This window comes from Mauremys mutica, chromosome 2 (assembly GCF_020497125.1).
Source record: "Mauremys mutica isolate MM-2020 ecotype Southern chromosome 2, ASM2049712v1, whole genome shotgun sequence".
NCBI lineage: Eukaryota > Metazoa > Chordata > Testudines > Geoemydidae > Mauremys > Mauremys mutica.
The window spans coordinates 21,061,858-21,079,136 of NC_059073.1; the positions used below are offsets into that span (position 1 = coordinate 21,061,858).

General features: G+C 41.6%; 1 protein-coding gene across 2 annotated transcripts in view; it reads left to right on the forward strand.

Annotated features, from left to right (window-relative positions):
- Nucleotides 1-17,279, forward strand: part of ASAP1 (ArfGAP with SH3 domain, ankyrin repeat and PH domain 1) — a 299,002-nt gene that overhangs the window by 276,753 nt on the left and 4,970 nt on the right. For both annotated transcript variants that reach the window (XM_045005497.1, XM_045005498.1), the window contains 3 exons: nt 3,025-3,083; nt 5,565-6,067; nt 9,741-9,863. In XM_045005497.1, coding sequence (XP_044861432.1) covers nt 3,025-3,083; nt 5,565-6,067; nt 9,741-9,863 — 685 coding nt within the window. The remainder of the gene's footprint in view (nt 1-3,024; nt 3,084-5,564; nt 6,068-9,740; nt 9,864-17,279) is intronic.

A 17,279-nucleotide genomic window follows, 5' to 3' on the forward strand; every position in this document is an offset into this window, starting at 1 on the left:
AGATGGGTACTAGATTTGCCTTTTTGCAATCGTCCGGGACCTCCCCCAATCGCCACGAGTTTTCAAAGATAATGGTCAGTGGCTCTACAATCACATCAGCCAACTCCCTCAGCACCCTTGGATGCATTGCATCCGGCCCCATGGACTTGTGCATGTCCAGCTTTTCTAAATAGTCCTTAACCTGTTCTTTCACCACAGAGGGCTGCTCACTTCCTCTCCATACTGTGCTGCCCTGTGCACCCTTCAGCTACTGCCAGCCAATGGAGTTGCTCTTTTAGCAAAAGTGATAGAGGATTGAGTTTTGATTGCGAAGCCCCAAGTTCAAACACAGATGACCACTTGTTTTTTGGAGGTGGTTGTGTGATGATTGTTACAGTTGCATGTCATATTTTTTTTTATTTTTCTTTATTAAAAAAAAACACTAGAAAACTACATCTAAAAATCTTTATTCATGTTACAAAATCAAACACTCACAGGTTAACAAATGCCAGAATTGAGGCTGCCTGTGCATCAGAGGATTGATTGAATTCTGTTTATTGAAAAATATTCTGACAAGATTCTTACTCAACTGATCATCTGCCATCATTGTTTTATATTAATCTTTATTGGGGTGTTTCTGAATTTTTGCACCTGGATTTTTATTTTTAGGCATTGGGTTTTTTTTATAACGCCAGTTGGCTTGCTTTTTTCTGTGTGTTCTTTGCCTCCCAGGCAGTTGGAAATAACTACTACCTCAGGAATGTTTAGTTAAACTCATGGTGGTGCAGGACAGCCTCTTGAGAATGTGGCTTTTTTTTTTCCACTTTGCTACCATTGTCCTAAGTGCCATAACACTTAAGAGCTTGTGGAGTTCCACGAGTCTCATATTAAGGAGCTGTGACCCAGAAGTGAGAAGCTTGTCAGAATGATAGCTTCAGAAAAGCAGAATAACAGGTCAGTCATTTTCCCTTTTCTTGGCAGTGTTTGGCTGGTTGCAGGCCAAATAGTAGTTTGGTTAGGAATATATTGAGTTAATGAGGCAAATGCTTTTATAAGGTCAGTAGCCTGAACTAACATGGTCAGCCATTGTGTTTGGGTCAGCTAGGAAGTGGAACTCTTCCAATTTTAACAGTATCTGCTCACTAACATACAGTAGTTAAATCCCCTAATCTGATAATATATTTGTTCAGTGGTTTTTCTCTCTATTAAAATGTAAGATTCATACTCTCATTTTGTGGAATGTTCCATAAGGTGACCATTCATATTCAAAACCATATTAATCTCTTAAATGCACCTTCATCATCATCTTATAGTGTATATTTTGGACAGTTTTACACCACACATGGAGATTATGTTCCTGTATCTCTTTGCAACATGGTTTTATCCTTGAATTATGCTCCTGAATAGGTCTAATGCTTATAACATCTATGCATGATCTTAAAAAAAGGTTCATAGTGGGAACTTATCAGAACACTGTTTTTGTTGTCTTTCTTGTGTTTGTATGTTAGACATGTATGACATGTTAAATGCAAAATACAACTCTTTTTATATGTACTATACCAGTTTAAAACATGTAACCCCTTGAAGTAGAAATTTTTTACTTAGGGAAGCATTGATATAATTCTATGATTGTGCAGAAAGTGGTGTACCCTTAGAAAAAAATGAAAATTACAATAATTATTGAATAAACTATAGTGTTTAAACACACTGCAGTCCTTGTATTAAAAAAAAATCCATGAAAAATGATCTCACTTGTTTGAATGATTCAAATATGCTGTTCATTGTCAGTTTACCGTGTCAGATGGCACTTTCACATAGGGTGTCAAGTAAAGGGGAAGTGTAGAGGAAAGGAGAACAAAGTAATAGTGGAGGAAAAGTAGAGGGGCAAAGAAAATAATTTCTTTAAAAATTGCTTAATTCATTTTTCACTTCCCTGAGCAACATTTACTGGAAGACCAAAGCTTTGCTTCATTCACTCATCATTTTAATATGGAATAAAATCAGTCGGACTGATATGGAGCTCTACCTTGTTGAAGTCAATGGACCTATGAAAACTTACACTAGCTGAGGATCCGTCTGATGGAGAGCAGTCTGTCTTCCTATGGCATGTTGGCACATGGTTGTGAAATCTCTTTCATTATCTATGAAGCATGCACAAAATGCAATTGTCAGAGTCTCATACCTTAACCAAATCAAAACCAGTTTTTACCAGAATACTCAAAAACATTTATCAAGAAGAGTTATCTCCCTGCCAAATTTAATCTTTTATTCCCCAAATTGTTTCTGTGCAAATTGGGTTCAAGAAAAGGTCATAAGGCATTTTTATTGGGGAGTGTGTATTTTTTCATATTCCTTGTATACAAGTTACTCAAACTTTGTTGTTCAGACTTTCAGAAAGTTTCAGCCTTAGACCATGACCAGGCTTGAAAAACTTGAGCTTAATTGGTAAAGATTTTGAAAAGTTATCCACAACTGGAAAAACAGATGGAATGTTTTGGCAAACTTATCTATAACAGATAGTGATACTCTAGCTACGGTGTGTATGTATTACAATAGTATATACATGGGGTGAACTGTGAAGCACCCAAAGCAAGATAGACTATCTTAGGCCATAATTGCATGCTTTTGGACTATATTACCTATGTACTTAATATGGTTATTTTAATGTGGTAATTTAAATTCTTGACTTGTGCTTTTATTGCTGCTGCTTTAAACAAAATCTGTCAGTTGAATTGCCCTCTCAATTTAAGCAGTTTTCTAAGTATACATGTATGCACACCTTGTTATCCATGGAACAGATGTGCCATGCAGCGTTAAAATGTGTAGGCTTTGCACAGCTTTTTCCTTTATTTGAATAATCCAAGCCTACTGCCAACACTTCTTTGAGTTTCTGGGCTATTTCATGGACAGCATTGTGTATCCTGGCTATGCATAAACTCTTACTATATTTTTTTTTTCTGAATAGTGGGTGGGCACTAGAAATGGGACACAGTAAGCTCATTGTTCAGTAAGTTTAAGTACTGATAGTTCATATCTATTGATTAGCACAGGGACTGCAAAGACTGCACTTGGCCCAAGAGTTCTTCCTAAACTACCTCAAAAAGGTAAGAGCTTTTTAAAAGATGTGTGTGTGTGTGAAACAAGTGATGATAAATCATAAGGGTCTTCATAAATTTGGTGTTTTCAGCAAAAGACACTTATTTATGGGATAACACATCTGGAAATTCTGGCAAAATCTATAGGGATTTTTCTCTCTGAATCAGCAAGGATTTTGTCAAAAAACTAAACGTATTTTAGTGCAAAAGCTGAAATCCTGCAGAACCTGGAGGAAAATCAGTAAGAATCTGTGTATTTTTATTGTCCTCCTTCATTACTGATTTATACCAAGATCATAAGCTCCTTGCAGAAGAACCACATATTCACATGTATTTGTACAGTACTTAGCACAGTGGACCAATGACACTGCTTGGGGTCTGGTGTTATTACTGCAATATAAATGTTAAATAATACAGATCTAGGGGTAATTGTCCAAGTTACTTGGAAGCCTAAATCGCATTTACAAAAGTTACTTGAAAATCAATGGCACTTAGGTCACTTCTGAAAGTGTGCTTCAGGCTCCTGAGTCACTTAGGTTCTTGGGCCAAGAAGAGAGGTTAAAAATCTTCCCTTTTTGTTCTGTCAAGTTCAGGATGGCCCATTTCAAACAGTTGACAAGAAGGTAACTGTTTGAAAGTTTTTTTTTCTCCTGCTAATAATAGTCCATCTTAATCAATTAATCTCATTAGAGTTGGTATGGCAACACCCTTTTTTTCATGTTCTCTTTTTATATATATATATCTTCCTAGTGTATTTTCCACTGCATGCATCTGATGAAGTGGGCTTTAGCCCACAAAAGCTTATGCTCTAATAAATTTGTTAGTCTGTAAGGTGCCACAAGTACTCATTTTTTTTTGCTGATACAGACTAACACGGCTACCACTCTGAAACATAGTCTGTAGAGTGGAACATTTTGAGAAACAAACAGAGTAGAAGGTTGGGAGGAAAAGGTGATCAATGGAAGCCTCTTTTTCTGAGTGATGTGCCAGAATTAATTGAAGAACTGGAGAAAACAGAGAAATATACATACTCCCCCTGCACGCGCGCACACACACGTGAGCAAACACACTGAGTGTAAGCATATACAATATAGCACAATTTTACATATGCCAGTGTGTGTGTCAAAGGATATTACAACTGTATTGTTCCAAAGTAGGAGAATCAAAGAATGAATCTGGCCAGTCTAACTTCATTCTGCAAGATAAGAGGAATGCAAAGCATTAGTGGCAAAAACTAAATACAAATTTTAAAAATTCAGTTTTTTACAGATAAGAAAATTAATTCAGTTCAACAGTGTCCTTTTAAGGTGTCATTGAGATGATAGGTGTCACTACAAAAGAAGTCAATATTTACTTGGTATAAAGTTAGGTTAGAGTTGACTGTCATCATGAGCTGACATTACTTTTGGGCCACATACAGAACTCTCAAACCATAGCAAGTGGTTGTTCCAGCCTTTCTGAGGAGTGTGTTACCTGGCAACAAATCTGAGATTCTGTCTTATTTGAAACCCTCATTTTGGAGGGCTAATAAAAATGTATTTATTATCAGAAGTGCAGTTAAAATAAATTGTTTGGCCTGATTTTCAGCCTGAACCTGGTTCATTTGTGCCTTATTTGCATATGTGTTATCACATGTGTGTAGAAGTCATTCTTATGTACATGTATGGCTAAATCGTCTCTCACTTGTAGTAATGTGTGCACAATTCTCATCTAAAAATCAGGATCATCATATATAATTATATGAATGTGTTTTTGTAGTAGGTTATATTATAAATAGTGTATGTGTGATATTATTTTGTGGTAGGTTTAAATGTGTTGACAGTGTTGCTTGACCTTAAAGCAAATGTTGAACACAGTATGAAATTATCCCTTTTTCTGAGTCAAAAAGACGTGGTACTTTCATCAAGGAGCTTACTCTCCTAGTATCAGGCTTCATACCTATATACCTGTATAATATAGCTAAATACAGTCATGCCAGTCGAGTTTTGCTTGGCACATTTAATTGAAGAGTCTAAGGAAGAAAGAGCAGTGAAACTAAGAAAATGTAAAAATAAATGTTGATTGAAAGGACCTTCGTATTTTCCATCTCTTGTAAATAAACTGCAAGGCAATATCATTTTTTAAAATTTCAATCCTTTCTTTTAAATCACAAATATAATATTGCTTATTAATTTCAACTGTTGGGAAATTGAGTTTTATTTAAAATGTGTGAAAGGTAACTCAGAGTATATCTGACATCTTCAGTTATTGAAGATAACTGCTAGATTTTGAGCTTTTTAGCTTCTTTCATTGTAGATATCTGTACTTGGAGTTAGCCTGAAATAGAAATTCTCTTTCTACATTTTGTATGATGGAAATAAATCTTTCTGGAAGAAAAGAAGTTGTCTTGCATATTTCAGATTCTTCTTAAATGTAATATGGGGAAATGAGATTTTCTGACTGTCTTTGAAATACATGTGAAAATATCCTGGTTTTGCTTTCTGTTTTTAGTGGCACTAAGAAAAATAGAAACCAGTCATCATCTTTCAATAGATAGATCTAATCAACACCTGGAAATCTTTCAGAAGTCTTCACAGTCATTCGATCTGCCACAGAAACCACAACCTGGAGACTTGCCCCCAAAGCCTCAGCCTGTGGAACTCGCCCAGAAACCTCTAGTTGGAGAACTACCCCCAAAACCAGGAGAACTACCCCCAAAACCTCAGCTAGGAGATTTGCCACCAAAACCACAACTTGGAGACTTACCGCCAAAGCCACACATGAAGGACCTTCCTCCAAAACCTCAGCTAGGAGAGGTATTGGCTAAAACTCAAGCTGGAGAATCATCACCAAAGCCTCAGCCCTCAGAGGCAAATCAGAAATCTCACTCCATAGATCTTTCTCCAAATGTACACTCTAGAGATACCGTCCAAAAGCAAGTATCTGAAGATTCTAATGATGTGACGCATACCCTGCCAGAGACCCCAGTGCCGCTTCCCAGGAAAATAAATATGGTGGGTAGTAGTAGTATTCCAGTGTGCTGAAAGCCTCGTGGCAAGCTTTGAAGTTCTCCTAAAGCTAAATTTGCAAAAAGACTGCACTGAGTTATGTGCACAAAACAAGTGACAGCTCACAAATTTGAGCACAGATGTATGCTTTTGAACGGTTTCAAGAAATAATGCTTCTGATGGTAAAGCCTATTGCATGCCAAAAGGAATACAAAAACCGTAAAAGGTCAGGCCTGGGAACAAGGCACTCAACTTAAATTCACCAGAGTATTTTTGGCAGAGTTAAGGGTGCAAATTATGTTTCTGCAATAAGTGGTGGCTTTCTGTGCATTAAGGAGTTAAAAACATTTTTAAAGCTTTCTGTCTTTAATTCTTTGCTCTCTGTTTCCTACACATAAAATAACTGGGACATATATTTGATTTTGAACATATTTAGAAAAGGGTTTAATAGGTTTTATTTTAAACTTCCTTTTTAATAATTGTTACAAAACTTAAAATGTCAACCACAAAAAATCAGCATTGACAATGTAATAATTCAAATATTTAGCACCTATATGCTTAATAAAGGTGCATAAGTATCACTGTATTTACCGAAGGGCCCATTGAGGCACAGATGGAAATTTTGACTTGCCAAAGGTCATGTAATAAGTCAGTGGCAAAGCTGGGAACAGAACTGGAACCCAGTCTGGAGTTCTCGCCACTACACTTTAATGTAATTCACATCTAACAAACTTAGGAATAGTAGGAACAATTTATCCTAGTCTAATTTACTAAGACACTTATTCAGACTGCACACTAGTTATTCTTGTAGAGTTGCTTTTATTGTTTATCTCACAATCCAAGTAGATAAAGAAAAGATGTTAAACATACTTTTATAAGGTTTTCATCCTGTGAACTACCCAAAAAATAATAGAGGAAGTGTTTTTATCCAGTAAGCTGGGTATGCAAACGGTTGAGGTAGAAGGATATACAGCTTCCTCTCCTTTGCTGAATGAAGGGGGAGAGCTCCTCCTCCTCTCCTGGGCTTAGGAGAACATACTCTTTCTCGTCAGCTCACCATTCCTGCCTGACTGGTGAGACAGGGCCTCACCAGTCAGGGTAATCTGAAGTGAGAGCAACAGAAGTTTTTGTCTTTTGGATTCCCTTGCTTTCCTACCAGTAGAAGGGCCACAAGAGGTCTCCCAGCCAAGAGTTGCCTATTCACTTACTTTAAAGGGGAGGTGGGGAGACTCACTACTGCAAGCTCCCTCTTCCCTCTATGAGGAAAGAGGCGAATAACCCATTAATCTTTTGATTAATATCTTCCAAAATACAGAAAATCACAGATATTTCCAAATGTTCTGAGGATGAACTGCTGGGCCTTCCATTTATATTTGTTTTTACATCAGTATAAACTCACTGTTCTGGCTTAATCTAAATGATATTTATAGAAATGGGGAGGGAGCACCAGACATGTGTCTCTGCACTGCTCCAGGTTCTGTGCATGCATGCTCACACTCATGTGTTTGGCTGGCAGTGGCGCTGCTTAGAGACATGAACTCCAAATACATTTCTCATCTGGTTCCCTAACTGTGTTCTGTCACCACAAGATGATGGAATGCTGCATCACCACATCATCATAACACCTATGAGGACAGCTACCAATATCTGTGGGACTTTAACCACCTGCTATGCAGGCAAAAGTCTTTGTTTCTTAACAGTCTGAGGGAATCGGGTATTTCAGAAGCATACAGAAGGTATGACAAAGTGCCACTAACATTTAAGGAATTAAATGGGATTTGAAGATAAATAAAATTTGGTCTCAGTATCATTAAAACTACACCTAGTACTAACAGTCACATTTTTCCTTGGCTATAAATATCATTGTTTCAACAGAGAGAAAAGTACCCTATTGGAAGCTGTTCCTTTAGAAGTGTAAATGAGCACAAGTTGGAGGGGTCATGTCCGTTAATTAGCAAAGCAGCAACTATCATTGTGAGTTGTGAGCACAAAAACCTCTTCCTGAATATTTTGATATATGGACATTTTAGGATGGGGTGACAGATTTGCACAAAGAGAGAAAATTATTATTGCATTTGATGCAAAAATTAGATGCCTTGAAAATATTTGCTTCTTTACACATCACAACCCAAAACTGTGCTCTTAATGTACATTCCTTTAAAATCCAGCCCATAGTCCTTTCCAGAGATATATATACCACCTCAGGCTGGTATTCACCTTTCCATCATTTTAATGAGTTAAAGTGGGCAGATGATTAAAATGTCACCCATGTATTAATAAGAAAGCACTGACTACCTGGAGCAATGTCAGTCACTTTCCCTCACGTCTTTATAACTTGAGACGTGTATGGAAATCTAGCTTTCTATAGAAATTCACTTGAACTAGAAAAATTAATACAGTCTAGTTGGTGAAAAAAGTCCATTCCCCTGCAACATTTCATGATTGATTTAATTATTCATAGTGTATAAATATCACTAAGAGCTGGGTGCCTAATCTCACCTTGAGTATCTATTAATGGTGACTGTCAACCTCTCCTGTCAACCTATGTTGCCTAACTGGTTTGAAGTTTATTTAATATGATTTTTAGTACAGTATATTAAGTCCAGTGTTAACTAATGGATCCCTTCCCTTTTATTCAACATTCCTTTATATATTTGCAAACAGGTGCCATCTCCACCTCAATCTTATTTTTTTCTGGGTCTCACATTGTCTTATTGACTAAGCTTGCATGGTTTGCTTACAATTCTTCTTAGTTGTTGCTTTGTGATGCTTTTATCATTATTTGCCTTCCTTTAGTCTTTGAGTGTTGTTTGAAATGTGATGTATAATAACACATCATATACTTCCAAGGTAGTCAAGTTTGGAAACTGTTTACACAGTTCCCGGAAAAACAGGGTGCATCTAGAGAAGGGGCAGTGTTTGGATCTGAATTGGTAGTCTAGGGCAGAATCAGACCTACTGATTGTGTTTGGGTTCAGAATAGTTAACACAAGCCATTCTCATGAGAGATCAGCCCCAAATAGTGCCACTTGTCTTAGAGTAGATCTTCATGTGGAATTTCTGCCATTCAGTTAAAATTTAATGAAAATATTGTCTTGCTAGATTTAGTCTGTGTCTGTTCCAGAACCAAAGAATAGGTTCATTTTGGTTTTGCACTGGACCTGGAACCAAAACTTTAGTAGAGGTATAGCTACTGGGGTTTGAATTCTGTAACTTCCTCAGTTCCCCTATCTTTCTGAATTTCATTGGCGACTGGATTTCAATTTGGTTTTTCCCTATTCTTAATTCTAATACATGTTAAAGGGATAGTGTATATAGACTAAAACCATGTCAGAACGGTTGTTAAAACTACTTTCTGGTCTAAGTAAGTATAGGTGGGGCCTAAATCATTTAATTAGGCAGTAGTTAGATGTCAGGTTTTCTAACATTGTATTTTTGAATATAGACTATATAGTCCAGATATAGTTGTTTAAAAACCTTGATGAAACAAGGCACTTTGGCATGATGGGCTGGGGAGCAGGCAGAGGAGATGAGGAAGGCAGGGTTCCCCCTGCAATCAGAGATACAAACTATGGGTAAATGATTTGTCGAATAAATCATAGTCCAAACCCAAAATTTAAATTCTATATATTTATCCCCTTTCTCAGCTCTTTCAGCTAAAATTGTATTTACTTTTTAGGGGAAAAACAAAGTTAAGAGAGTGAAGACCATTTACGACTGTCAAGCAGACAATGATGATGAGCTTACATTTGTTGAAGGAGAAATAATTATAGTAACTGGTGAAGAGGACCAAGAGTGGTGGGTATGTATCTCTGCTTTTATGAAAATTCTGTATAATTGACACTTTATTGGGCATTACTCTCAGCTGAGTAGCAGCTAGCTTACTCATAGTTTCTATATGCTACACTTTATTTGACCTGCTTAAAGCTCCTGAACACCAGACCAGTCATACTTCATTGAGAAATCCAATTATTTTATGCTTCACAGGGACTTAAATGCAGACTCCCATTCTTAATGGTGTTAGCAACTACTAGGGACAGCAGCAAAAACTGACCCCATTTCATAGGTTTTCAGATGATTGAACTTACTGACAGACCTTATATTCTCTTTGATTCTTGTACTGGTGCTATTCCAGTTTTATTTTATTCCTTCCTTTACCCTAGACTAGAGGAAACTAACTGGGCAGTGACAACATACCATGTATTGTACATAATTTGCATTAATATTTTCATCTTTTGTCAAAAAATTATGCAACAGCATTTATGTAAACTTGCATCCAGCTTTCAAATTGAAGGAGAACGGGTGTGTGCAGGCAAGGAATTTACCTGCTTTTGTGAGGAGATAGTCTTCCCTGGATACTGCTATAACTATCCCTGCCAGCCTAAGGCCTTGTCTACACTACAAGACTATTTCGAATCAACTTAGTTCGAATTTGTGGATTCGACCTTATGAAGTCGAATTTGTGTATCCATACTAAATACACTAATTCGAATTTCTGAGTCCACATTCACGGGGCCAGCGTCGACTTTGGAAGCGGTGCACTGTGGGAAGCTATCCCACAGTTCCCGCACTCCCCGCTGCCCATTGGAATGCTGGGTAGAGCCCCCAATGCCTGCTGGGGGGAAAAATGTGCCGAGGGTGGTTTTGGGTAACTGTCATTATTGAACCGTCACTCCCGCCCTCTCTCCCTGAAAGCGCCGGCGGGAAATCTGTTCGCGCCCTTCTCTTGTCAGTTACAGCGCGTACGCCACAGCACTGCGAGCATGGAGCCCGCTGCGATCATCGCTGCACTTATGGCCGTTGTCAACTCCTCGCACCTTATCGTCCACCTCTTCCACAGTCAGCTGCTGAGAAATCGGGCGAGGAGGCTCCGGCAGCGCGGTGAGGACAAGAATTCACAGAGTGGCGCAGACCTCTCACAAAGCAGGGTACGCCACGCCGTGGAGATCATGGTGGCAATGGGTCAAGTTCATGGTGTGGAACGGCGATTCTGGGCCCGGGAAACAAGCACGGACTGGTGGGACCGCATAGTGCTGCAGGTCTGGGATGAATCACAGTGGCTGCGAAACTTCAGGATGCGTAAGGGCACTTTCCTTGAACTCTGTGACTTGCTGGCCCCTGCCCTGAAGCGCCAGGACACACGCATGCGAGCAGCCCTGAGTGTGCAGAAGCGAGTGGCCATAGCCCTCTGGAAACTTGCAACGCCAGACAGCTACCGGTCAGTAGCGAACCACTTTGGCGTGGGCAAATCTACCGTGGGGGTTGCTGTGATGCAAGTAGCCCACGCAATCGTTGAGCAACTGCTCTCAAAGGTAGTGACTCTCGGAAACGTCCAGGACATCATAGATGGCTTCGCCGCGATGGGATTCCCAAACTGCGGTGGGGCTATAGATGGGACTCACATCCCTATCCTGGGACCAGCCCACCAGGCCAGCGAGTACATTAACCGAAAGGGCTACTTTTCAATGGTGCTGCAAGCACTGGTGGACCATAGGGGACGTTTTACCAACATCTTCGTTGGGTGGGCAGGCAAGGTTCATGACGCGCGTGTTTTCAGGAACTCTGGTCTGTTTAGACGACTCCAGGCAGGAACTTTCTTCCCGGACCACAAAATAACGTTTGGGGATGTGCAGATGCCTACAGTGATCCTCGGGGACCCAGCCTACCCGCTAATGCCCTGGCTCATGAAGCCCTATACAGGCGCCTTGGACAGTGAGAAGGAACTCTTCAACTACCGGCTGAGCAAGTGCAGAATGGTGGTGGAGTGTGCTTTCGGACGTCTTAAGGGGAGGTGGCGGAGCTTACTGACTCGCTCGGACATCAGCGAAAAGAATATCCCCGTAGTTATTGCTGCTTGCTGTGTGCTCCACAATGTCTGTGAGAGCAAGGGCGAGACCTTTTTGGCCGGATGGGAGGTTGAGGCAAATCGCCTGGCTGCTGTTTACGCTCAGCCAGACACCCGTGCCGAAAAACTATCCCAGCGGGAAGCGCTGTGTATCCGGGAGGCTTTGAAAGCAAGTTTCCTTGGAGAGCAGGGTAACCTATGACTCTACACTTGATTTTAAGAGAAGCTGATCCTGGGCCTGTGTCTCTATGTGTTGAGTGAGATCTGCGGTTACATACCCCATTCTCCAAGTTTCCCCCACTTCCAAAACACGTTTTTAAACAAATTAAATGGAACAGTTATTTTTAATAAATCTTTCCTTTACTTTGCATTTCTGTTCAGGGTTTGAAACATGGACGCATACTGTGCTGGGTACGGTGTGCACTGATGTACAGACCGCTTGTACAATACAGTACGGACAGCCTCCTGCTCCTACATAGGTCTCTGGGGTGGGGGACGGTTTCAAGTGGTTGTGCATGTAGGGGTGGGTTTGCAGGAAGGGGGAGTGGTGCCGTCTTTGCATAGGGATTTGGATGCAGGCTCTGGGCTGTGGGTTTGGGCGTAGGAAGGGGTGAGGGGTGTGGGGGAAGGGTGAGTATCTGTCCGTGGATGAGGGCTCTTGTTGGGGCTCAGGGCAGCGGAGAGGATCGCGCCTACGGTGGAAGTGCATGGTAAGGGCAGCATGCCTTAACATTAGGGGGTGGCAGGCGCTAGGACCATGGACAAGCGTACACATCACAGAATGACACGGGGCAGCATACACCACACAGAGGGACCCTGGTGACTACTGAATGCAGTCTGTGTGTGCCCTGCAGTTGATCCTGCCCCCGATAGTCTGTACCCTGCTAATGTAGGCTATCCCGTGCAATTATAAATCCCCTGCCCCCCCCCTACATACACAGTCTTCTGACACGAAAGACGTGACGGAAAGAGTGAACAACAGCAAACAGCTTTTATTAATCTACTACATAGTGGGGTGATGAAACTTGGATTTGGGACTGGGTGATCCTGTAAGGGAAGCGCTTCTAAACAGTTATAGCGTCAGAGGTGTGTGGAACATTAGCGCTCAGCTGTGGTGCAGTGACAGTTCTCACGGCCCCTACCGCCCCTCCGTCTTGTAATTTTCGGTGAGGGGGGGACAGGACTTCTTGGCGTTGGAGGGTGGTTGCAGATATAGTGCAGGGGGGCTCTCACCTCCTGCCTGCGGTCCTGCAGAACATCAACAAGGCGCCGGAGCGTGTCTGTTTGCTCCCTCATTAGCCCAAGCAGCGTTTGAGTCGCCTGATGGTCTTCCTGCCGCCACCTATCCTCCCGTTCGATGTGTGTGCGATGCTGTTGACATAGGCTCTCCCTCCACTGTCTCTGCTCTGCCGCCTCGGCTGTGGAACAGGCCATCAGTTCCGCGAACATCTCTTCCCGAGTCTTTTTCTTTCGCCGCCTAATCTGAGCCAGCCTCTGCGAGGGGGATGCCGGGGCAGTCCGGGAAAGAGCAGAAGCTGTGTGATGGGAAACAGTAAATGATTTCCTTGAACAGATACATGTTTGCGAACAGTGAACACAGTCTAGTCAGTTTCTCTGAACAAGACCATACAGGGCACCAAGTCTCACGAGATCTCAGGAAAAGTTCGAGATTTCAGAATACGCTCTCATTGGCGGCGCCATTGCACAGGAGAGCGGACAAGCGGGGAGAGACAGCATAATCCGTCTTGCAGACAGTCCTGGTAAGCCTTAAAGTAGATCATGCTTATCAGTTAGTGGATAGCTGTGCTCTCCTGCTAAAGGCAATCTGGAAAGCAGAAAGGCTGAGCCTTTTCCAGCCCCTCCCGCCAGTGCACGGGAAAGATCAATGTCTGCTTGTTCTCTGTGGCCTCCAGCACGTGGCTGTTAAGCGAGGGTCGTTGTTATGCAACCTAATTGTAAACCGTTAACAATAGTAACAATACACTAATTGCCCGACTTAGATGCAGCCTGTCCAGACCGACATCACCCTGAGGCGGGTCACTCGCAGTCAGAGAGAGCGGATGCTACTGGAAGCCCTGCACAGACCAGGACCATATGCAGCAATGCTGGTGGAGGCGATGATTCCTCTCTACATTAGGATCTCCTGGCGCGGAAGAGTGTGCTTCCATGGAGCACAGAATAAGGCACCTCTCCCCAGGAACCTCCTGCGGAGGCTTTTCGAGCTGCTCTCTGAGAGCTTTCTTGAACTGTCCCAAGAGGATTATTGTTCAATCCCTATATGTGTGGACCTACTATTTATATAGTTTGACATGTAAAATTTTGTATATAGTATTTCTATTTTTTCTATACCCGTTTTTTTAAAAATAAAAGTTTCCATGTTTATAGCACTTACCGCCTGATCCTTCCCCTGATTCTGAGTCCGGGTTAACGGGCGGGGAGGGTTGGTAGGGGATCTCTGTGAGGGTGATGAAGAGATCCTGGCTGTCAGGGCAAGCGGTATTGTGTTCGCTGTCGCCTGCGCCGTCCTCCACAAACCCTTCCTCATCTTCCCCATCGGCGAACATCGCCGAGGAACTGTCCAGGTACACTATGCCATCCTCAGAGTCCACGGTCACTGGTGGGGCAGTGGTGGCAGACCCACCGAGAATGGCATGCAGTGCCTCGTAGAAGCGGCATGTCTGGGGCTGTGCTCCGGAGCGTCCGTTTGCCGCTCTGACTTTTTGGTAACCTTGTCTCAGGTCCTTGACTTTCACGCGGCACTGCATCGCATCCCGGCTGTATCCTTTCTCTATCATTGCTTTAGAGACCTTCTCGAAGGTCTTTGCATTCCGCTTGTTGGAGCGCAGCTCCGAGAGCACAGACTTCTCGCCCCACACACCGATCAGATCCAGGACTTCCCGGTCTGTCCATGCTGGGGACCTCTTTCTATTCTTGGATTGGCCGGACTCCTCTGCTGGAGAGCTCTGCATCGTTGCAGGTGCTGCGGAGCTCGCCCCGATGTCCAGCCAGGACGTCAGATTCAAAGTGCCCAGACAGGAAAAGGAATTCAAATTTTCCCGGGTCATTTCCTGTGTGGCTGGTCAGAGAATCCAAGCTCGGACTGCTGTCCAGAGCGTCAACAGAGTGGTGCACTGTGGGATAGCTCCCGGAGCTACTAAGTTCGATTTGCATCCACACCTAGCCTAATTCAAGCTAGCCATGTCGAATTTAGCGCTACTCCACCTGTCGAGGTGGAGTACCAAATTCGAACTAAAGAGCCCTCTAGTTCGAATTAAATGGCTTCCTGGTGTGGACGGTTGAGCAGTTAGTTCGAATTAACGCTGCTAAATTCGAATTAAAGTCCTAGTGTAGACCAGGCCTCAGAGATACTTTTGAAATGCAATATTTTGTTGCCTTTGGAATTCAGAAGCTTTCCACCAAATGAGACAGTCTCAAATTTTCCCTCTTGACCCCTGCATATCATTCCATTTAAACACTGTGTGTACCTTGCTTGGTAAATAACATGTGGTTCTTGTCTGAATGCACCTGCAGCATTAAGCTAGTTACAATAGTTGCTATGAATATGATTGTTGTAATTAATCCCATGCACTGTTGGTTTCCCCTCCAAAATTACATGCAATTGATCAATTTTGTCCTTATTCTGCAGTTTAGCCTTGTTTTACCCTCTGTCTTCCTCCGGGATCCCACTCCCCTGCTTCTGTGTTCCTGGACCTGATCCAATCTGTTGCTAACCTCACAGTTTCTCAAACCTAGCCTGAGGCCCAATCCTTCCTTCATCCTCTGCTAGCTTCCTCCCAGGCCCTAATGAATCTTGCTTCCCCAGGCTGCAGCTGTAAGGAAGGGAAATGAGACAAATTTTACCAATAAAAATGCAATTCCAATTGCTGCACTGTCCCAGCGGGTGTTAATGCACCAGTCCAGCTGCAGTGCTGTCCATAATGTCTCAGGTCTGGGCCAGATGCAGTGTTTCTTCTCGCTGATTACCACACTCAGGATTTCCTGTCAAAATTCAGACTCAGAACAAAATATTAAAGGACTGGTGCCCAGATGAAAAGTGCTAAAACATTTTGCTTTTTTTAGTTTCTTTTCCTCACAATGAGGAGGAAACAACAGGGAAGGGAAACAGAGGTTCTCTTACAGTGCTAATGCAGGTAACTGCACTGCTACATATGGCTGTTCTCTCAATCTATGTATAATTACATACAGTCAAAATAAAGATCAGTAAACAGCTGTTGAAACAGATCTTGAAAATGGAATTTATCGAACTTGTCCATTATATTGTCTATCTGTCTGGACACGCAGTTATAATTAGGCCAATAGATGTGCTTCATGCATTTGTATTGACAATGAATCACTGATAAATGGATAGATACGTTGTATGTCCTGTGAATGTCAGTAGTAACAATTCCATTCACATTGATAACATGTAAGATCTTGTTTTTCAGTGTCATGGGCCATCCATCTTGCAGATTTCTAATACATTAATCACTTATGTGTCTTTGATTCAAAGCCAAACTGACAGTTTAATGGCTCTTTTGTCTTCGTGATTCCAACATCTAGTATTCACTTACAATACATGTGGAAACATTTCTTTTATCTGCTTTAATTTATTTATATTTGTTTATACATTCTTTAAAAAAAAGAAATTACATTTAATATGCATTATTTAAAGGTAAAGACTGAAAAAAGGAAATTTGGAGTTAAGGTTGCCATTCATTCTCTTTCATCAATGTATGAGCTTTTGGATTGTAAGAAGCTAAAAACAATGGATAGTGCTAAAATAATGCCTAATTTTCAGAAATGTATACCTAAGATTTTGTTTGCAAAAGATGCAGCTGCATGCACAATTGCAATTTCCCAGTGTGACACTTTAATCTATGTATGTCAATGCATCTTTTACAAACAAAAATACCTATTTTTGTCAAAAACCATTGAACAGTGTCTTTTTTTTAATTGAACCCTGTATATTCTGCAGTCCATATGTAGATATGACAAGGTGAACCAAGAAGAAATTGACACGTCATAGAAGTTAGATTCTGAAAAGACCTATTATGTCATCTGTTCCATCTCCCTAATAATGCAGGACTGTGCCTTAGGCAATTCAAATCTCTAGCAGAGATACTCTACCTAATTTGTGTAATGACATGGGAGCACTAATTTTTTCTGAATTTATTGTGGCTTTTCTGGACCATTCGGTTTGTAAACTTGATAACTCTTGATTTTGCCTATCTTCAGAGTGTGGAAATGGCTCGCAGGAACTCAGATATTGTGGCAGTGGTGTTATTACAGCAGCACTCAAAGGCCACAATTAGAATCAGGGTCCCATTCTCTACTGCTCTTCAGAGGACAGGGGTGGCTCCTGTCGATGTCAGG